The 23,698-nt window shown below is 43.5% G+C and overlaps 1 protein-coding gene across 1 annotated transcript in view; it reads right to left on the reverse strand.

Moving 5' to 3' along the window:
• The window catches only part of LOC140733617 (chromaffin granule amine transporter), a 33,327-nt gene extending 10,901 nt beyond the window's left edge, over nt 1–22,426 (reverse strand). The window contains exons 1-8 of the mRNA XM_073057197.1: nt 22,276–22,426; nt 19,005–19,172; nt 16,248–16,593; nt 14,948–15,006; nt 14,414–14,497; nt 11,026–11,118; nt 9,699–9,788; nt 7,518–7,561 (exon numbers count right to left, since the gene is read on the reverse strand). Of these exons, the coding sequence (XP_072913298.1) occupies nt 7,518–7,561; nt 9,699–9,788; nt 11,026–11,118; nt 14,414–14,497; nt 14,948–15,006; nt 16,248–16,593; nt 19,005–19,131 (843 nt within the window). The 5' untranslated portion in view covers nt 19,132–19,172; nt 22,276–22,426. The remainder of the gene's footprint in view (nt 1–7,517; nt 7,562–9,698; nt 9,789–11,025; nt 11,119–14,413; nt 14,498–14,947; nt 15,007–16,247; nt 16,594–19,004; nt 19,173–22,275) is intronic.
• Nucleotides 22,427–23,698: the final 1,272 nt, after the last annotated feature.

The raw sequence follows: 23,698 nt of genomic DNA on the forward strand, positions 1-23,698 counted from the left end.
CCCATCTCTTTTGTCTCCATACATAGATTACCATTCTGATCTTCCAGGGGACCAATTTTGTCCCTTGCAATCCTTTTGGTCTTAACATATCTGTAGAATCTTTTATGATTCTCCTTCACCTTGTCAGCTAGAGCAGCTTCAAGCCTTCTTTTAGCCCTCCTGATTTCTTTCTTGTGTTTCTCTTGCATTTCCTATCCTCCATAACTACTCTCCTAAACCTGCTATGCACCTTGACAGGCACATACAAGCTTTGTACTCTCAGAATTTCACTTTTGAAGGCCCCCCCCCCCCCACTTACCAAGTACACCTTTGCCTGTCCCAATCCACACTTGCCAGATCCTAAATCAGGAAAGGACATGACAGTGTCACACCGTGGATTCGGCAGCACAGCAGATACGGAGTTGCGCTCGTGAGCTTTCACATGTCAGCTAATTATTATTTAATTGTGATAGTATCTAACTCCATTCATTCCATTGTAGTATTTGTCCAGACTTGGACTCAGCAACACTTCGCTGCCTGCTTGTACTCCGCCTTGCCTCAGAAATTGGACTGTCGAGTCAACTGACTCTGAAGACCGGCAGTATTCGTTTAAATCTTAGTTGTTCTTTTCAGCTGCAGTGTCGGCTTCGTTTTCCATTTGAGAGTTTTAGTTAACGGCCCTGTTTGGCCTAGAGTTTATTGTTTTCTTTTCCCTTTAACACTGTTTGCATTAAAGTCTGTGATCTATCGACCTGCTTCAGTGTCTCTCATTCTGCAGTTGGGCCATATCTGAACCTGGTGACAGACAGGGCTCTGGGAGTGTTGTAAGACAGAGACCGAGGGGTACAAGTACATAGTTTCCAGAAAGCAGCGACAAATAGTACTGTGCAAAAGTCTTGGGCACATATACAGTGCCTATAAAAGGTATTCACCCCCCTTGGAAGTTTTCATGATTTATTGTTTCACAACATTGAATCAGTGCATTTAATTTGGCTTTTTTAACACTGATCAACAAAAAAAGACTCTTGTGTTAAAGTGAATACTTTTTATAGGCACTGTATATAGGTAAGGTGCCTAAGACTTTTGCATAGTAGTGTATTTATCAAGCAGAGAGCGAGTTTCTAAATCTAGCAGGAGCGATAGATGTAGGGAATGGCGAGGGTGGAGGAGTGTGGGACAGGTGGCAGAGAAGGAGTGCCAGGAATGGGGGTGGCGCAGGTCCAGACATCCAGTCCTGAGAGACAAGACAAGGGCATTTGATTCCAAGCATTTGGGTTATTGATTATTACAGAATGTCCCTCTGGTGCTTCCCAATCCCTCCTCTCTCCCTTCCCCTGTCCACTTCCCACTCTCCATAGCAGAATCAGGATTTTCATGTCTCATGAACTTTGTTATTTTTTTGCAGCAAGCATACAGTGCAAAAAATAAAATTACTAAAGTACTGTGCAAATGTCTTGGGCACCCTACTATATATAGGTGCCTCAGACTTCCGCACCGTATACAGGGTGGTGAAGGAGGCACAAGACATGCTTGCTATCACCAGATGTACAAGGTTTGGGATTTCGTGTTACAACTGCACAGAACACTGATGAGACTGCACCTGGAATACTGTGCAGTTCTGATCCACACTATCGGAGGGATGTAACCACGCTTGAGAGGGTGGAGACAAAATTCATAATGCTGTTGCTGGGACTGGTGGGTTTGAGTTATAAGGACTGACTGGATAGGCTGGGACTGTTTTCCCTGGAGGGAGGGCGGCTGGGGAGGGGGTGACTTATAAAGGTTTATAAAACAATGCGGAGATCAGATAAAATGGATTGCCACAGTTTTTATTCCAGGATAGCAGAATCTAAAACCAGAGGACCCAGGTTTAAAGTAAGGGGAAAGGTTTAAAGGTTCCTGAGTGTAGCGTATTTAATATTTCTGCAATATTTGAATAATATTGTAAATAGATCATATGATTAAGCATTCTTTGTTTGTTTACATAATTCATTACAGGTTAAATGTAAGAAGTATGTAAATGGCATACGTCATTATGCCACCATGTCATATGTGCATGCCTCGTTAAGGAAAAAAGTAGTAAATGAAACGTGGGCTCCCATGTTTTTCTTTCATTTAGTTTCTGGAGTTACGAAACATAACAGTGGCAATGAGGAACTTGTAAGGCAAACCTGAGATGACTACCTACCTGTCTGAAGCGCAGCAAAACATTCAAGTTTAAAAAAAAGTGCTGCACAAGTTACTTCAGAACAGGAAGAGAGACAGTTGAGGTATAAAAAAGGCAAAAAACGAGATAAAATTCATGGGTTCATAAACACAGAGAATCAGGTGATATAATAATAAATACATAGAAAGCAGAAATGGCTACTACTTCGGAAAGATAGACGCATTCGATTGCACACAGATAATGGTGTTGTATACTGAATTATTTAAAAATAAATGGAACAGTCAATGTGAAAGGACTGTCAGTTTTGCTGAGCGCCATTGATTGAAGAGCAGACAGTTTGCTTTGAACTTTGACTGCTCCAACTAAACCAGCCAAAATGAGCTTTGCTGATATTGTGAACATAATGCAGGAACATTTAGAACCAAAGCCACTGTTGACTGCAGTATACTTTAGGTTTCAAGAGTGGAATCAAAATGCAGGGAGTCCACTTAAGCTTACATGGCTAAATTGAAGAAATAGTCTGGGCTTAAAGATACACCAGAGATTGTTTAGTTTGTGGAATCTTACAAGAAAGCATTCAAAAATGGCTCCTAACAGAAGCCTAGCTTACATTTAAAAGAGCAGTTGAAATAGCCATAATTAATGGAAACTGCAGCCAGAGACACAATGGAGTTGCAGTCGGGAATGGAAGTGAACATGAACAAAATTGCAATGTTGAAACAGAAACCTGCCTGGCCGAACAAATTGTGTTCCTGTCGTGGCAGGGGACCACATACACCAGACCAATGCAGGTTTAAAGGCAAAACTTCCAGAAAAGGCTACAAGGTAGGACACTTTCAAAAAGCATGTTGGGCAGACAAAAATAACTGGACCACAAAGCAAAGAGAAAAAGATAGGAAGTCAAGTTGCTGTTTCAAAATTCTGATAATGGCGAGAGTGACACAGAACTGAGATTTACATTGTGAAAACTAACAGGAAACAAAGGAATTTGGCTTACACCAGAAGTGAACAGTGAATTAATTAAAATGGAATTGGTCACTGACTCAGCTGCTTCAGTCGTTCCACAACGTGAGTTTGAATGTCATTTCAAAGATACTGAACTGAAGCCAGTAGGTATCCAACTAAAATCTTATACTGGAGGAAAAAATCTCCTGTGGGAATTACATTTTGAACAGTGAACTACAACTATGAGAAGGGACCTAGATGAGAATGACCCAAGTGCTGGAGTGTCTGAGACTAAAATCGAGACATAATGAGACTGAAATGAAGACAGGGTTCTAAACTAGACGCTGGAAGAGAATCCAAAGTTGAGCTAATGATTAAGCACTGAAACTCGGTTCAGGTGCCCTTAAATATTAAAACCCCGGTGCCTAAACTTGGTCACCAATTAGTGGGGTGGGTCTGAATCTTTAAATTGAACCTTGCCAACTATCCATATTCTGGAGAGTTAGAGCAGCTAAACCCTGGAGGCGGGCACGGTCGAGTGCGTGTCGTAACAACGACAACCATCAAGTCACTTCAGGCTTGTATGTGATTAAACCAGGGGGACCAGCATTGCGGGGCTGTGAATGGCTGAGACAAAGGCAACTTGATTGGAGATCCATCAACCATTTTCGTGCAATAAAGTCAACTGAAAGCAAATTAAGGCAGTGTTCAAGGATGACATTGGAAAACTCAAACATATCAAGGGTAAAATAATGTAAAATTAAAATGCCACACCGAAGTTTTACAAAGCCCGTCTGGTTCCTATACCATCTGTGATAAAGTAGCCAGTGAGCTAGTTTGCCTGGAGGCTGAAGGGATCCTTTCCAAGGTTAAGTGGAGCCTACGGGTCCCAGTAGCCAAGAAGAATGGGTTTGTCAGGACCTGTGATGTTTGTAAGGTTATCACCAACTCAGTATTGAAAGTAGGTCAGTGCCTTCTGCCCAGGATAGAGGATAGCCTTGCATATCTTTTTGGAGAAGCAACTGCACCTGCACTCCGGCAGAATACAATGACTAGGTGCTCAAGACAGCCCAGGCACTCAGCGTTACCTGAGTGACATCAATGTCATCAGTGGGGATGACTAGAAGCATCAAAAAAAATCTCAAAACAGCATTAAAAAGATTAGAAGTTCAGAGCACGATGCAACAAGGGTGAAATCTTTAAACCAAGCCATCACTTACAGTGGTCACACCATTGACACGCAAGAATTTGCACAAGTGTGCTGAGAAAATTCAGCAGTGGTGGATGCCCCAAGGTCAAAGGGTGTATCACAGCTGTGGTCTTTTTTTTTAGGATTTCTCAATTACTAAACAGGTTCCTGCCAAACCTATACTCCACCCCTTGAACTCGTTGCTACAGGCAGGGGGACAAAGCAGTGTGAGATGGCTTTCTGAAAGGCAAACAAAATGGTGACGGCAGACACAGTATGATCCACATTGTCCTGTGAAGCCTCACCTCATGGTCTAGGCGCAGTCATGTCACACGTTATGAGTGATGGTAGCAAACACCCCAGAGCCTTTGCATCACATTCTCTTACCGCTGCAGAGAGAAGTAAGGCACAGATTGACAGAGAGGCCTTGAGTCTGGTTTGGGGAGTAAAACGTTTCACCCTGCACTTGTACGAGGGAGAGTTTACCCTCATTTCTGATCAACACCTAGTGTCCATTTTCAATCCGCAGAAGGGTGCAGCAGCACGAATACATTTATAGGTTCTTGGAGGACACAATTACAAGATTGAATTCTAGAGGACAACTAATCACAGGAATACTGATGGATTATCCTGTATAACCTTGGAAAAGGAAACTCCTGAAACATTTTCAAAACAGGATTCTCCTCTTGAAGCATTTCCCCTAATGCAAGTTGAACATCTCCCTAAAGGGAAGCCAGAAAAGACCCCACCCTGTCTCAGGTCTACATGGCCACCCAGAATGGCCGAAGTGTGCAACAGAAATCCCACTTCCCCCATTTTTACTGGTGTCGGGATGAAATTGCCCTTGATGGAGGTTGCCTTATGAGAGGATTGAGAGTTTTTGTACCACCCAAGCTGAGAGCTGAAGTGTTGGAGTGACATGCCAGTCTAGTCAAAATTAAAACATTGGCTGAAAGCTTTGTCTGATGGCCTGGGGAGAGCTCATCAGACAGACAGCCTGCTGTTTACTGTTTAGGATACCAGCATGCTCAAAAGATGCCAAGGACAGTGCCTCTCCACCCTTAGGAATGGCCTGCATTGCCCCGGCAGAGGATTCATAGAAACATAGAAAACCTACAGCGCAGGTTACCTAGGGTTACCCATAGCCCTCTATTACCTAGGGTTATTCATAGCTCTCTATTTTTCTGAGCTCCATGTACCTGTCCAGGAGTCTCTTAAAAGACCCTATTGTATCTGCCTCCACCACCGTCGCCGGCAGCCCATTCCACCCACTCACCACTCTCCAAGTAAAAAACTTACCCCTGACCTCTCCTCTGCACCTACTTCTGAGCACCTTAAAACTGTGCCCTCTCGTGTTAGCCATTTCAGCCCTGGGAAGAAGCCTCTGACTATCCACACAATCAATGCCTCTCATCATCTTATACACCTCTATCAGGTCACCTCTCATCCTCCGTCGCTCCAAGGAGAAACTTCCTGGGCACAAGTTTCGTGGCAGCAGTGTATACAGCCACAAAGTGGCCAGAGATGTCCCCAATAGCCTCCACTACACCTCACACACTGTTGGGAAGCCTCTTCCTAAGGACTGGTGTTCCACAACACGTAGTCAGTGACAATGGACCACAGCTTGTTGCGGAACAGTTTCAGTCGTTCCTGAAAATGAATAGAAGACATATTACATCTGCACCGTACCACCCAGCTAGAAGTAAGTTGGCAGAAAGGTTTGTCCAGAGTTTGAATAACACACTGTGAGCAATGTCAGCAGAACACACCACACTGACACTGAATCAGAAGCTCTCCAATCTCCTCCGTGCAGCACACCCCACAACCAACAACGCGCTACCCTGTTCATGCTGTTCCTGGGTCACCCCTGCGCTCGTGCTTGGATCCCCTCAAACCCAATCTCAGGAGTGTGAAGGACAAACAGCTGAGACAAACTGAGGGCTCCTCAAACTAGGAGATTCTATGTATCACTCCTGGGAAAGCAGTCCTGGCGAGGGACTACAGAGGTGATCAAACGTCAGTACTCGGAAAAATTAAGGACAGAATTGGACCACCCTCCTACACAGAGGGGATTGTGCCCCTTGTCGGCTGGAGATGACGCGTCGATCGGCTGAGAAAAACAAAGTCAATTGTTAGAGGGGAAAAAAGTGTCCAGAGCTGTCAGAACTACTTCCTACAGTTGCAGGTTCGACTCCTGCAACCACCACGGAGGCTCCAGGCCTGAAACTGATTCACAGCCGCAAGTCTCACCTGCCAAACCCTTGTCAGGAAAGACGTTGTCCCATTTAATCCTCCATAGCGATCAAATCTTTAGGCCTGAATGGGCCAATTTAAAGTTTGCTATGCTGTGGATGTTCATATAGTAATTGTATTATATAGCATGCTGAGTATAGTACATAGTATATACACACACACACACATATATACACACACACACACACACACACACACACACACACACACACACACACATATATACACACACACACACATATATACACACACACACACACACACACACACACACACACACACACACACACACACACACACACACACACACACACACATATATATAACTAGAGAGCAATATGTTACATTTTTGATTTGAGATTCATTCTATATTGAACTGGAGTTTATAGTTAAGCAGAGAGGAATGTTGTGTAATTAATATTTCAGCAATGTTGAGTAATATTGTAAATATATTGTTTGATTAAGTGATCTTTGCTTACATTATTTATTACAGGTTATATGCAAAAGTACGTGAATGGCCTATATCACTATGCCACCAGTCACATGTGCGTGCCTCACCAATTTAAAATAAAGTAAAATAAATTACACACATTTCCCTGGGTTCCCGTACTTTTCTTTCAATTGGTTTTTGGAGTTACAAAACATAGCACTGAGGGGCAACTTTTTCCCCTCAGAGGCTGGTGGGTTTACTGAATGAGTTGCCAAGGGAAGTGGTAGGGGTAGTACAAGAACAACTTTTAGAGGACATGGATCGGAAAGATTTAAAGAGATAGGGACCAAGTGCAACCTCAGGAAGGTCCATGGTTAACATGGACGCAACGGGCCGAAAGGCCTGTCTCCACACTACAATATTGTCAGAGCAGGCCACATGAATCACCTTTGGACGCTTTTCCAGTCCAGGTGGGTATTCCAGTGCAAGTTGCTGCAAGTGATTCAGTGAAAGTATAGATTGCTGACGAGGTAGAAAGAAGACTGGGTACTTACCTCGGGTGCAGGCGTGGCGGGCTGGAGAACGCAGAGCTGGAGAACTAAAAACATGGTACCAGAATTCAGGAAGTCAGTTCTAAAGTGAATGAGCAGTTTCACCAAATTACCACGCTAAGCATGTTATTTAACTGAGTCGTTAGTTAAAATGAATTATTTGTGATAAGCTCTTAAACTACAATCACTTCTATGTACGATAAATATGCCTTTATCTTTTCTGATGATTGTCCTTGAATTTAATTTTGTAAATTTGAAGTTGTATGTTGGATATGAGCTGCAGGCAGTCTGCACAGTATCATTTCCATGTTCCTCTGAATAGACACGTTGCTCCAAAGTGTCTGAATTCATGCTGAATATAATGTTTGTGTCCAGTCACCTCCTTCAGATTCACAGAGTACAACCAACTGCAGCTCATGTGCAGTGGTCCGACAACAGACGGACCGATTTGGAAGTAAGTAATACTTTACGTCTTCCGTTATATCATCTGGAAGATTGTGTTGCCACTTGCGAGATTTTTTTGTGCGAAGCTGGGGGTTGATGTTTTTCTTTGAATAGCTTCCATGGTTATTCTTTGTCTCATGGCTATCGGGAGAAGACGAATCTCAGAGTTGCATACTGAACGTAGAAAATAGAACTCTACAGCACATTACAGGCCCTTCGGCCCACAATGTGGTGCCGACCATGTAACCTGCTCTAGAAACTGCCTAACATTTCCCTGCCACATAGCCCTCTGTTTTTCGAAGCTCCATGCACCTAAGAGTCTCTAAAAAGACCCTGTTATATCCGCCTCTACCACCATCGCTGGCAGTGCATTCCACACACCCACCATTCTGTGTAAAAAAAACCTACCTCTGACATCCCCAAAGCATACATACTTTGACAATAATGCATCTTTGGACCTTTCTGAACCCTTTATATTACTCCTTCAGGACAAGAGGAGCTGACTTGTTGTCAGTCCTCTGTCCCTGACTAGTGTGGACCGGACAGTTCTGGTGGCCCAACAGAGACAGGGCACTGCCTGATTTCATTGCTCAGGCAGAAGCCCAGAGCTGACCCTGGCTAGTTGTGTCATAAAGAGCTTCCCATGGAATCTCCCGTGGCAGCGACCAGTGTAGGAGATTATTCTTCAGAGTCAGAACTAAGATCCTCTGAATGCACTTGTCTATTCGTATCAATTCCTCCGTACGTTCTCATATTTACAAACTCCTCTTACAGGCAGCGACGGGAATCGACCCGGATTCAATTCTGTAAGGAGTTTGTACGTTCTCCCCGTGACTGCGTGGGTTTCTTCCGGCTGCTCTGGTTTCCTCCCACAGTCCAAAGATGTACCGGTTGATAGGTTAATTGTCCTGTGATTAGGCTAGGGCTAAATTGGGGGTGGCTGGGTGGTACAGCTCGAAGGGCCTATCCCGTGCTGAATCTCAATAAATAAACAAATATTTATGTAATTGGCAAAACCTTACGCGTGGAAAAGCTGTCTGTCAATGGATCCAGTTTTTGTTTTGTTTGTACGTGGAGCTTGGAAAGATAGAGGACTATGGGTAACCCTAGGTAATTTCTAAAGTAAGTACATGTTCGGCACAGCCTTGTGGGCCGAAGGGCCTGTATTGTGCTGTAGGTTTTCTGTGGTTCTAGTGTAAGTGCAGTGGGAACAGCAACACTAATCATATTTTACTCAACCTGTTTTGAAGAGGTAGGGAATAGATTATGGACCATATGCAGATAGGTGGGATGAGTTAGGTTGGCATCATGGTCAATACAGACATAATGGGCTGAGTGGCCTAGTCCTGTGCTGTACTGTTGCATGTCCTACATTCTGTGTGTACTATTTATGTTTTGAGAGGTGCACAAAGTCAAATGCAATACAAAGATAACTAACATGGCAGGCCCTGTGTTTACTCTGAAATTGCCTACAGAATCCTAGCTGACCAGTTGAAAAGTAGAACTTTGAAATGGGATTGTGAAGAATCCCCATTAGGTGTAGAAACTGGATCAAATTCTGGACAAGGCTAGGCCCGAGCTGCCTCCTGCAAGGACGATGCAGAGAGGAGTGAAGGAAATAGGTTGTGGGGCAGGTGACCTCCACCTATCAGGTGGAGAGGAACATTTAGTAGGAGCCATTTTGTCCACTAAGCTTCCTCATAAATCATGTTCCTCTAGAATTTAACAAAATATACTGACCTCCATTGAGTAAAGTCAAAGCAGCCAAAGTCAGGAAAGGAGATGATCTTCCTACAAATTCGTACATCACACTCCCAAAAGGTGCCCCAACTGCAAGCAATGAAATAACTGGTTAATCCACATCTAGACAGGAAAACAGCTCTAGGGATAAGAGCATTAAAAAGGCCATTCACTTTATTCTGTTTGTACCCTTATTGTGTGACAAGAGACCTGGACATGGATGGTTAGGACCCAGTGCTGGAGGATTGATGCACCATCAATAACTCTCGGAGACTGGAGGCGAATGATAGGCTTTAATTAGCAGCAAAATGGAGCACAACATCTCGGAGACTGAGGGGGGAGCAGTGCCTCCAATCACCTTTATACAGGGGTCTGTGGGAGGAGCCACAGGAGCAGTCAGCGGAGGGGTGTGTCCAGACAAGTATACATAGTTTACCACAAGGATCGAGACACAGCACAAGACTGAAACAAGAACTGAGCTTTGAACAAGTCACCACATGATAACCCACATTGAGCTTATGATTGAACACTGAATCGCTGTTCAGGTGCTCCTTAAATACTGAAAATCTGCTGCCAAAACATGGCAGTCGATTAGCAGGACAATCCTGATTCCTTAAAGGGGCCGCGCCAGCTAGCCGTGCTCTGGAGAGTTAAGAGCGTCGAAATTCTGGAAGCTGGCGTGGTTGGGTGCAAATTACTCTGGGAAATGCATGAGTGCCACGCAGGCCGGCAGCCTCATGGTTTCCCTTCTGTGCTTCTCTTTCTGTCCCTCTAAGTTGTATCGAACAGAATCAGAATCAGATTTATTATGTGACGGGAAATAATTGCACCATGTGGGGAAAACCACCCTCTTTCCTCCCTCCTCCTTCATACTTCTCTCCATATTTCTCACCCTCTCTTTTTATTCCTCTTTCCCTGCCCCTTCTCCATCCTTTTCTTGATCTTCCTCTCAACCTCTCCCTTCTTGTCATTTCTCCTCCCTCCTCCCTTTCTCTCTCCACTTCCTTTCCCTGTGCTTCCTTCATCTTCAATAGCTTTCCATCCTTCCTCCCCTTTCCCTTCCTCTCCAGCTCTGCACTCCCCCTTTTCCTTGTCCATCCTGCTACACCTCCCTCCCCCTCCATTCCTCTCACCCCACCTTCTCTCCTCTCCCCTTCCTTCTCCTAACTCCCCTTCCCTTATTCCACAGCCATTATCCATCCATCCTGAAGTTGTGCCTTTTTATTGTGCATCCTGCAAGGAAGCACGTCATAATATTCTGTCCTTTTAGTTCCTATAAATGCAACCGTGTACAATTGAATCCGTCTCCAAGATGAAAGTTACTTACTGAGGACCCCCAATGCCACACCTCCCAGTGCTATCCCCATGGCTTTGCCTCTTTCCTTGTCATCGGTATAAATACTGGCCAACATTCCCAGACCTACAAAGAAAGAAACCATCAGTTACACAACTTTAATCCTCAAAGAGATGCAGTGGAATGACTCCTGATGGGACAGCGTTCTCAGTCTGCCTGTCCACATTAAAGTTTTGGTGAATCACCACTGACCCGTTGCATTTCAAGGCTTTGATTATTTGGGACCACTGACCAAACCTTGCTGGCTGAAGTGGGCCGAGTTGGGGTGGACAGAACCATCTGGTTTTGTTCACCATTTGAATATTTTTACGTCACGTTTAATTCATGCAAAATCGGGCAGATGAGAGGTATATTATGATCGAAAGGAGTTCAAGGTAAATTTATTATCGAAGTACATATATGTCACTGTATACAACCCTGAGATTTATTTCTTGCAGGCATACTCAATAACTCAAAGAAACACAATGGAATCAATGAAAGATCACACCAAACAGGTGGGACGAACAACCAGTGTGCAAAAGACAACAAACTGTGCAAATACAAAATAAAATAATAATTATAATAATAAATAAGCAATGAATATTAAGAACATGAGATGACGTATCCTTGAATGTGAGTCCTTTGATTGTGGGAACATTTCAGTGATGGGGTGAGTGAAGTTATGCCCTTGGTTCAAGGGCCTGATGGTTGAGGGGTGACAACTGTTCCTGAACCTGGCGGTGCGAAGATAACCTAACTAATTTGAACTCTAATCTTTGTAAAGATTAGACCAAAGGGTAGTGGTGATGATAGTTCACCTCTCTTGAAGTGGCTGTGCAAGTGGATAGAATGGTAAAGAATGCACATAGCATGCTTGCCTTCATCACTAGGGGCGTAAAGTTTACTGTGAGAGTCAGGAGATCATGAAGCAGTTGTATAAAACTTCGGCAAGGCTGCACTTGGAGCCCCATGACAGGAAGGATGTGGAGCCTCTGGAGAGGGAAGCTATAATGAGAGGTTGGACAAACTTGCATTCTTTTCACTAGACTGTCAACAGAGTTTATAAAATTGTAAGAAGCATAGATAGGGTAGACAACCATCACCTTTTCCCCAGGGTAAAGACTTTGAATACTGGAGGGCATCACTTTAATGTGGGGGTGGGTGGGAGTGTTTAAACAGGACGTGTGGTGCAAGTTTCTTCTTTAACACTCAGGACGAGGTAGGTGATTTGAAAGTGGCAGTCAAGGGTGTTAATGGAAGTGGACACAATGGTGGCAATCAAAGGGTTTGAGATAGACCAAAGGATAAGGATGGAATGGTGGGATATGGATTACGTACAGGCAGAATGGATTAGTTTCACTTGACCTCATGCTCAGCACCGATGTGGGCCGAAGGGTCTGTCTGTGTGCTGAACTGTTCTACATTCTAACACCATTCTTTTACATTCGCCAACCCTACTTCCTCCCCACCCCATCAACTATTTTTCCAGTCAATTTCACTGATCCTCTGCTCCAAGGACAACAATCCCCCGGATTCCCTCTGGACAAATCTGGTGTCAACGGCGTCTGATCTTTGCGTCTCGCCAAATTATGGACCTGACACCTCAAGTTATTCCAACCTTGATGTAGCTGTTGGCTCACCCTGTAGTTGCTTTTACTGTTCATAATTACTCTTCCTTTTCGGAAACTCTTTACTCAATAACCAACCCCCATGTCTACCTTTTGTCATAACCACGGATTCGGCCGCACTGCAGATTCGGCAATTGTGTTTGTGAATACGCACGTGTCAGCCAACTATTATTTCATTGTGATGGTATTTAACTCCATTCGTTCCGCCGTAGTGTTTGTTGAAACTTGCACCCAGGACGTAACTACACTTTGTTATCTCCGTTCTGCCTTGCCTGAGAAATTGGACTGTCGAGTCAACTGACTCTGAACACTAGTGGTATTCGTTTTATTCCTTGTTCTTTTTGGCGGCCGTGTAGGCTTCGTTTCCCATTTGAGTGTTTTAGTTAACGGCCCTGTTTGGCCTAGTGTTTATTATCTTGTTTTCCCTTTAACACCATTCGCATTGAAGTCTGTGAACTAGCGACCTGCTTCAGTGTCTCTCACTCCGCACTTGGGCCGTGTCCGAACCTAGTGACACCTTTTGCCTGAATGCATCTTCACATTCAGCAACTTCCTTCAGTGCCTGCAATCCTGAAGTATACGATCAGGCTTAAAGGCACAAGATCATCCACTAGAGAGCCTTGTAGAACAGGGAGACCTAGGGGGGCATAGTTACCTGAAAATAGTGCCAGGTGGACAGATGGAGAAGGCATTTGGCATGCTAGTTTTCATTGCTCAGGGTATTTCATTGCTCAGGCTCAGTACAGAAGATGGGATATCATGTTGCAACTGTATCAGACTACACCAGGAGTATATTATATAGCTCTGTTTGCCTAGTTAAAGGAAGGATGTCATTACGCTGGAAATGGTGCAGGAAGGATTCACAAGGATGTTGTTGGGACTGGAGAACATCTGTTATAAGGATAGGCTGGAGCAGGTTATCCCTAGAGTGTGGGAGGCTGAAGGGTGATCTTCTAGAGGTCTAGACAATTATGGGGGCCATAGATAAGGTGAATGGTCACAGTCTTTTACCCAGGGTGGGTGGGTCTAGAATTAGAGAACGTCAGTTGAAGGTCAGAGGGGAAAGATTTAAAAGGAAGATGAGAGGAAACTGAGTGTGTGGGTGTATGGAACGAGCTGCCAGAGGAAGCTGTAGAAGTGGGTACAATTACAATGTTTAAGAGACAGTTAGACATGTTTGTGGATAGGGAAGGTTTAGAGGGGTTTGGGTCAAATGGAACTAGATCACATAGACATTTTGATTGGCATGGGTGAGTTGTGTTGAAGGGCTTCTTCCTCTGTTACATAATTCTAAACAATTACTTTTAGCTCCGGTTATAATCCTAACTACTACATTGTCTTTAGAATCCCAGCCAACCCTATTTACAAGAATGTGAGATTTTGTTCACAAACCACACATTTCTCATCTTTCATACTAAAGCTCAAACTTTTAAAACTGCTTCTACATCTGAGACTAGCTTTCAACTATATTGTTGACGTTCTTGGTTAGGTGAATGCTTCGAAGTAGCTTCCTTCTATTCTACATTATTTTGATTCCAAGGTCTCCAAACTGAAATGTGATCATTCCTTTTGACAGTCTGCCACTTTTGTTTTAGTAAGACCTTGAAAATTGTTACACCTGTGGGTCACTTCTTCTCTCTGCAATCTTCAGCCTCTGAAGCCCAGACTCTGAATTGTCCAGTTACTTCCCTGCAGTGCTTCTCTTCCTGCAACTGGCGGCTTCGTCTCGAGTTCATCTATGTTGAGGAAAGTACCTGCGACAGAGGAACACGACGAGCCGATCCCTTGAAGTGCTCGAGCGAAGAATAGCTGGCTGTAGGTGTTCGAGAAAGCATACACTGCCAAGAAAACATGGAATTTTCATGTATTAAGAATTGGAATATGAAGGAGCTTTTAAACTGCAACTTATCCCCCACATCATAGCTCATTTTTACAGCAAGGAGAACATGAACTCAACAGTGGCAAAAACTAACATTGTTCTGTCCCCTGCCAGACTCCCCGCCCTGCCTTACTTCTGCCATTGTGTTGTCCGCTAATGTACATCCTTTGACATCAGTACTGAGAAGCTCCGACAACCCTTAGGAATGATACCTTGGAGACTGTTACTATCTTGTCCCCTGCCTGATTTTCCATTCATTCCACAAGTTATTAATTTATTGAAAGCATCCTCCTTAATCTCAAGATCCTGTTGTGTACTCTCCTGTACAGTGAGTGTCGAGTACTGGCCACGTCTTCACCACCCTACAATATCCCATGCCTAACACTTACTGAGGTAAGAGGCTACTCACTTATTGTTGACACAAACAATATCACAAGGCCAGTGAACATTGGAGTATGATATCCAATTCTGAAAGAAAGGAAATTAGTTTATTCAGAGAATTATGAGAATTTCAGTATCAGGGAGAATCCACGCTGTTACCTATGCTGAAGGCTTTATTGCTGTTATAAGTGACTACAATGAAGATCGGATATTCGGACTCTGCAGGAATGTGAGTAAAGGCACTTTATATGAAGTAAGAAGAGCTGTGAGAAACAACCGTAGGACCTGTTCCCGTACTGTACAAATCCATGAACCTTGCTATCTTCACTGAGCAAATCGGCCAGTTTGTTTGATGCGGAGACCTTTTTAAATTTCTGACTCCATAATGATGAAGTTGCTTCAGGTTTTGGAGGTGCACCAACGTGGCTTGTAAAGCAGAAAGAAGGGAATTGCAGCCCTTATTTCAGCTTTTCACCTAAATCACCTGGACAGAAATCAGGTTGCAAACTAGCCGGACACAAAGTACACTGCAGATGCTGGGGTCAAAGCAACAGGTACAAACACGCTGGAGGAACTCAGCAGGTCGGGCAGCATCCGTGGAAACGAACAGTCAACGTTTCGGGCCGAGACCCTTCGTCAGGACGAACTGAGGAAGGGTCTCGGCCCAAAACGTTGACTGTCCGTTTCCAAACTAGCTGGGGCAGCTTGCTGATTTGCTGAGTCATTTTTAGAATTTTCCATCTACTGAGGAATGGTCAAGGAAAGAGTGACATAACTTGCAATCTTCAGCAAAACGCCCTGCGCTGTATTTGCATTATGAATTTATTCTTTAGCACTATCTACACATATGTTATATAATATATATATATACATATATATGTGTGTGTGTATAATATATACATATATATATATGTATGTATATAACTTAAAGTGATTTGTTACATCTGCTGCCATAAAACAACAAATGTTATGACTTATTCAATGACAATAAATTTGATTCTGATTCAGAGAACCCAAGCACAGGTATAACTTAGCACACTGTGAATTCTCTGTGTGGCAATTGTACACCAGCCTCTTCCACACAGGCAAGGACAGCTGTGTTTCAGTCAGGACTGGCTGCTTATTTTGGCAAGTGAGAAGTGAGGCTAAGTGGATGCTTCAAACACATCATTTTGACTGTGCTGATAACCTGCTGTGTGGGACATTGAGATCTTAAGCCCAGTTTTGAGGATCCATGGAACAACATACAGGGATACCAGATCATCGTACAGCACAGCAGTGTTTTTAGCGAACCACCCTGCTGCCGGTTCAGATGCTTTCATGTTTACCTGTTAGTCAGTACCCCCACAAACGGATTTACCAGGAGCTGAACAATGGCCTTGGAAGCAAATAACAATCCAATGTGGACATTTTCCTCCGCAAGAAACGATTCATTCCTGTTGCACCGGGCTGCTTCAGTAGTTGGCTTTGAGTCGAGAGTGGCTCCCTGTGTAGTGTTCCCCCATTCCAAACCCTCATTCTCAATCTTGGCTGCTGCTGTGCTCTTCCCAAGGGCAAGATCCGTCTCATTGGAATGGGGAACGAGGGGAGCCGGTGTAGGTGGCAGCTCCAGTGGTGCTGAAGTATTAAGTTTGGCTTGATGCTTTTCATACAAATAACTGGGGATAATGGGCACTGAAAGAGAACCAGTTCAATCCTGTAAACACACATTAAACAATCCTCTGGCTACAGAATTACAAGATAAACAGTCTTAACTTTTTCCTTTTGAAACAAGATTGTGAGACACCTCTAGCTCATGAAAGCTGCCATCTACATGCAGGACTCATTTTTGATATTACATGAGAAAGTTTTTCAGCATTCTGAAACTTTGGAATACAACTTTAACCAATGGCTTTTTGCAATAGTTATGGGATGCCTTTTGGAGACAATTTTCACTGGTGATATCTAAAAATGTATTATAGACATAAGAGGGAAAATGACTAAATACCATAAATTTCTCTACATAAGATTGCCTACAGCTCCAGGTTTTGGGGGTTGTAGACTTTAACCAAAATTTCCCTCAAGCTCTCTTTCTGAGTAAAGTTGTGGTGATGATCAGATTCTGACACAAGCTAAGCCAAGGAATTTAAGCCTTGGAGAACGTGTAAAGATCGTTCAAGATTAGCATGGCTATCTGTGTATGGAACCAAAGGAAATGGGGCCAGGTTTCTAACGAAAATTTCTCTTCAGTTGTTACTGTGGAGAAAATGATTGAAGGTAAGGAAATGGGGGGTATGAGTGGTAGTGAATTGGACCACAGCTGGAGTAGCGGAGAGGAGGTAATGAAGGCCTTAAACTGTATTCAGGTGGATAAATCCCAGGGCCTGAGTTGATGCACTCTTGTGGGAGGCTAGAGTGGAAAGTGCATGGGCCATTGTAGAGCTTTTCCTTCATCTTTAGGCAAGGGTGAGGTTCTGGATGGCCAGAGAATGGCAATGTGGTATGATGTTTAAAAAGAAGCAGGCCAGTGAGTCTGACATCAGTGGTGCAGGGGATTCTAACTGACAGGATCTACCAGCTCTCGGAGAGACAGGGTCTGACTCAGGACAGCCTCCATGGCTTTGTGCATGGGGAGTCCTGTCCGACAAATCTCCTGGAGGTTTTCAAGGAGACGAACAAAAAGGTAGAAGATAGTGGATGTTGTCCATATGAACTTTAATAACCTATTTGGCACAATCCTTCGTGGCAGGCTAGAAAGTTAGATTCAATGGGATCCAGGGGAAGATAGCGGATTGAATTCTTAATTGGCTCAGCATTGTTTCTTGGAAAAAACCATAACATTTTTAAAAAGCTCTCAATTATTCACAGGTGTTAAAATGTTACTTTTGTATCCCTAGTAGGTTTATGAATGTAGGAGTTACAATTTATAGGTTTGTGGATCACACAAACACACACACACACACACACACACACACACACACACACACACACACACACACACACACACACACACACACACACACACACACACACACACACACACACACACACACACACACACACACACACACACACACACACACACACACACACACTTGTAAGTTTGTGGCCTAAGGTAGAAGGAGATGAGTTATACAGCTCTTGTTACATGCATGTGCAGTTCAACTCTTTGAGTGATTATGCAGGAAGTTTGAAGTTAATAACTTTTGTGGTATTTCTGTTTCAGAAATACCAATAATTGAAAATTGCAAATAAGCACTGTCTAAGAAAATGGACAACATTGGCCTTTGTGCAGTCATCCGCTACCTCGGTCTCAAGGGCTTATCACCCAAGGAGGTCCACGAGGACATGGTGGCAACACTAGGGGAGGGTGAAAAATAAATGTGCTAGGTTTCCTAAAAATGACTCCTTCTACCTTCGGCCACAAACTTACAAGTGTGTGTGTGTGTGTGTGTGTGTGTGTGTGTGTGTGTGTGTGTGTGTGTGTGTGTGTGTGTGTGTGTGTGTGTGTGTGTGTGTGTGTGTGTGTGTGTGTGTGTGTGTGTGTGTGTGTGTGTGTGTGTGTGTGTGTGTGTGTGTGTGTGTGTGATCCACAAACCTATAAATTGTAACTCCTACATTCACACACACACACACACACACATATATATATATCCTATATACACATATATAACACATATCTTGGTTGCATCATGGTCTGGTTTGCAGTTTGATTGTGCAGGAACTCAAGAAGCTGCGGAGAGTAGTGGATCTGGCCAATCACACACACGTTATTCCTGACCATCAGAACTATCTACACGAGGCTCTGCTTCTTGAAGGCAACATCTATCATTAAAGAAAACCCACCATTCAGACCAAGCTGTCTTTTTGCAAATACTATAGGGCGCGATTTACAGAATCCTGAAGTCCCACGCCACCAGGTCAAGAATGGCTATTTTCCTTCAACCATTTGGTCCTTGAACCGACTGGCAGACTTGTGACTATGACAATAAATTCACCTGACCACTTAGTGCTGGAAAACCTCAGGCCCACTTCACTATTTCTCCTCCGGCTGAACACAAAATGTGATGTTGACATTCCTCAGATAAAGTCAAACGAGAACTTACCAACAACAGTTAGCAGAGTATAGTCTAGAAAGAGGGCTATATAAACAATAACCAGCACCATCTTCTTGGATTGCCTTGCTTTCTTGAGCCATTGCCATGTTCTCAGCTCTTCCAACCATGTCACCATATTGGCGCAGGACAGGAGATTTGATCACCTCTTTAGAAAACCTGAAACGTGTCAAAATGTTGCTCATCAGATACTGGCACCTAACCAGCAACATTAAATATAACAGGATAATGATAATTATGAAGTATAGAATATCAGGACCCATTTGCAATCAAAAAGGAAATCTGTTAATGCTGGAACTCTGAAATAAAGCCCAAACCAATCTATGGAAAAGAGTTAACAGCTGACATTTCAGGCCAAGACCCTTCATCAGGACTAGAGAACAAAGATGAAAAGTCAGAGTAAGAAGGTCAGGGGGGTGGGGGTGGTTACTCGAACTTCTCATCGTTTTTTTCACCAGTCCCGGTGAGGGTTCTCCGCCTGAAGCATCGACTGTTTACTCTTTTCCATGGAGGCTGTCTGGCCCGCTGAGTTCCTCCAGCATTTTGTGTGTGCATGTGGCTTGGATTTCCAGCCTCTGCGGAGTTTCTTTTGTTTGTGAAATGGAGACTTCCGCTTTGCAGTTACTGGAATGGCTGAGACAGACAGTGAAGAAGGTTGCGAAAGGACAGAGAGGGCTCAGCTGGAAAGTTGGGCAAAGCAGTGGCATTTGGAATTTAAGTGTGAGGAGTTGGGGACATCAAATACTATTTGGACACGGACAGTGATTGGTGGTGACCTCAGGAATGATAATGTACAGAGAGCCCTTGAGGTGCATGTCTATAGATCCCTGAAAGTGGTGACACGAGGGGATAGGGTAGTGAAGGAAGCATTTGGTATTTTTGCCTTCATAGACCGAGGGTTGGGTTGTCACGTTGCCACTGTATAAAACATTGTACAGGTCTGGTCACCACACTACAGGAAGGGTGAGGTGGCAATTGTAAGAGTGCAGAAGAGATTCAGCTGGATGTTGCTTGGAGCGGGGAGCTTATAAGCACAGATTGGATAGGCCGGGTTATTTCTAACAGGAACACAGGAGTTTGCTGATTGCACTGAAAACACTGCTCTGCTGTTGTTGACGGTCAAGGTGCCTCCCAGCTGGTTGGTTTTCAGTTGTCAGATCCGTCAGTTCATTACATTTAGTGTATCAACACGTCCAGAAGCTGAGTGAGCTCAGCAGGTCGGGCAGCATCCGTTGAAATGAGCAGTCCGGCTTCTGTACGTGTTGATTTGACCCCAGCATCCGCAGTGTACTTTGTGATTACATTGAGTCTGATGGTAGTGCTGCACAATGTCTTCGTCCTGACACTGGCTGTGTGCTCATCTTTCCCACCCGTGCAGTCGTAGATCGATAAACTAGTACAGCTGAGGTCAGGAGTATTTATCTCTCATTGTGTTCTCAGTCTGTTGCTCAGTTGAAGAAGCCAGCCTCGGTGCTGGGCTCTGAAGCGTACCCTACATGTTGTGTCCTTGATACTGCTAATGATTCCCCCAAGTGTGTTTCAACATGGAGGAGCAGGAAGTTAAAGGAAGAAAATATATAATAAATAGGAAGTGATTTTCTTGTCCATGTTTGATGTGATGCCATGAAATGGCATCAGGTGTGAGGTGCATGCTGGATACTGCCTCTCGGCTGTATACACTGTCTCCATCTCTGGTGGAGCTGGATGTAGATAGATAGATAGATAGATAGATAGATACTTTATTCATCCCCATGGGGAAATTCAACTTTTTTTTTCCAATGTCCCATACACTTGTTGTAGCAAAACTAATTACATACAATACTTAACTCAGTAAAAAATATGATATGCATCTAAATCACTATCTCAAAAAGCATTAATAATAGCTTTTAAAAAGTTCTTAAGTCCTGGTGGTTGAATTGTAAAGCCTAATGGCATTGGGGAGTATTGACCTCTTCATCCTGTCTGAGGAGCATTGCATCGATAGTAACCTGTCGCTGAAACTGCTTCTCTGTCTCTGGATGGTGCTATGTAGAGGATGTTCAGAGTTTTCCATAATTGACCGTAGCCTACTCAGCGCCCTTCGCTCAGCTACCGATGTTAAACTCTCCAGTACTTTGCCCACGACAGAGCCCGCCTTCCTTACCAGCTTATTAAGACGTGAGGCGTCCCTCTTCTTAATGCTTCCTCCCCAACATGCCACCACAAAGAAGAGGGCGCTCTCCACAACTGACCTATAGAACACCTTCAGCATCTCACTACAGACATTGAATGACGCCAACCTTCTAAGGAAGTACAGTCGACTCTGTGCCTTCCTGCACAAGGCATCTGTGTTGGCAGTCCAGTCTAGCTTCTCGTCTAACTGTACTCCCAGATACTTGTAGGTCTTAACCTGCTCCACACATTCTCCATTAATGATCACTGGCCAGGAGTTGGTCGTAAGGTATGGTGCTGTAGGCGTGACTGGGTCAGGTTATCACTTGATTAGTTCATAGAACAGTTTTTTCCTAATCTAGTATTTGTAGCTGGCTTGTGAGGAGGACTTTAATGCCACCTGATCTTGGTGACAAGGTTCAAAGGTTCAATTTAATATCAGAAAAATGTATACAATATACATCCTGAAATGCTTTTCTTTTGCAAAACATTGATCTAATTATAAGGTAATTATACCTTCAGACTGTTGCTGAAGAATCCACGGTATAAAGTGCTCAGGATTTAAGGACGTTTACCTTACTAGATGGGCATTAGAAGTTTATGGAAATCGGTTTCACTTGTTCTGTGTGGAACAGACGTGGCTAAAGCAAGAGATAAACTGGAAATGAGAATAAAAGGGTAGCAGCCTGAGGAAATAGAGTACTGAAATATTAGCGAACATGAAACATCCTCGCTAAGGAAAATCATATTCTCGGAGTAAATGTTTATCACCTCTTACAGAGTTACAGTCTAAAACAGAGGCTAAGATAGTGATAGAATGTTATTACACAGGGCTACTGAAGTTCGGCTCATTGTACCATAAAATAACTATTTGTTTTCCAGTCTTTCTCCAAATCCCTAATTTTTCCTTCCATCTATATAAACTAATTCTTTTCAAAGTTATTTTAGAATCTGCTTCTATCACTCTTTCGGAATGTATTTTCCCAACTGCAATAATTCACTCTGATAAAATCCGATTTAAATGTTGCCATTTGAATCATATTTTTAAGAAATTTTTTACCTTTTCACATTTAACTAGCAAAACAGTGTCACTTAATAGTCCTGCACTCACCAGCTCCACTCTACGCAGTGCTCTGAAGGTTTGTCGGATGATGTCAGCTCCAGTTTATGGTCTCTGCTATTTCAACAGCAGATGGGTATGAAAAGATCAGTAAAGAGCTGTGTCTTTATGAGTAGATTACAATTAAGGATTCCAAACAAACGTAGTCAAAAAGTCCAATCTTCACTGCGTCATTGCAAGAGGAAATGAGTCAGGTGCGAGCTGTCCTTTGAGCAGAACAAGGGAAGTTTAACATTGATGTAATTACTTTGCTCAACAACATAACCTGTGTTCAAACCTATTTACCTTATAACTTCCGATCTTCCACTGATTATTTGAAAACTGCAACTTCCAAAATAGAGAATTTTTGATAACTTACTGTATATTCTTTTTAATTCAGACAGTTATGCTGATGCTTTCTGCTAGAATACGTGGGGGAGGGCAGGGTTGATATTGCCAGCTGCTATTTGTGTGTGGGAGGGGGCAGGGGGCTTTGGGGTTCTAGTGACTTTTTGTCATTCTTTCTTTGGGGGGCTTTTTCTTCTGTTTCAAGGAAGTCTGCGGAGAGTAAGAATTTCAGGTTGTACGTTGTATATGTTCTCTGATATTAAATGGAACAATTGAACTATTGAATTAGATTTGATTTAGTATGAATTGTGGAATAAAGGAGGTAACAACACAGTTGATCATGGATGTGTGATGGTAATGTGACACCCTGCTTCATATGGTTACTGTTATGCTGTATGTATTTCATTTTGGCAGTTCGGTAAGAGCAGCTTGTTTGGGTTATCCTTGAAGGTAAGAGATGAGGAGAAGTGTCTGCCATCCAATTAGGATGGTCAGATTAGGGGGTGGTCTCTCTGGTGAGGGACACTAAGGTTGTGCTTGGGGCTTTTGTTTGTCGGGAGATGAAAAGTGAAGATGCTGGGGAGAGCCGGTGGTAGCATACGGTCCGGTGGGAGACCCGTTTGTTCAAGATGGACTGCGAGCAACGTTTGTAAGGTCGTGTGTGCGTTCACGTCGACCGAGGACCCAGCGCGTGAGTCACAGAGAAGTTCAAGATGAGCTGCAAGCCGAGCACCTTTGACTGTTTAATTAGAATGGGCCCTTTTCTTTCTGTTATTCTTTACTGACCCTTTAGTTCAGTTAAGATTCATAAATATAATTCTTTTAATCGTAGGCAGTGTGCTGTCTGTTATTTTTTGACACTGAATTGTAACAGGGTAGCAGATTGCACATCATCCACACAAACCGGGGTGGAATCACGCTGTCTCAATCTCACAGGTTTGAGAGTGTCTTCCCTAGACTTATGTAGCCAAGGAAACCAGGCTACCTCAGTAACCTGAGGTGGTTACTCAAGGCAGGTGGAAATTTTGAACTATCTACCAGGGTATTACAACAAATACCCAGACCACTTCTATTTTAAAATTTTATT

The sequence above is a fragment of the Hemitrygon akajei genome, chromosome 1 (genome assembly GCF_048418815.1).
Source record: "Hemitrygon akajei chromosome 1, sHemAka1.3, whole genome shotgun sequence".
In the NCBI taxonomy this organism is placed as follows: domain Eukaryota; kingdom Metazoa; phylum Chordata; class Chondrichthyes; order Myliobatiformes; family Dasyatidae; genus Hemitrygon; species Hemitrygon akajei.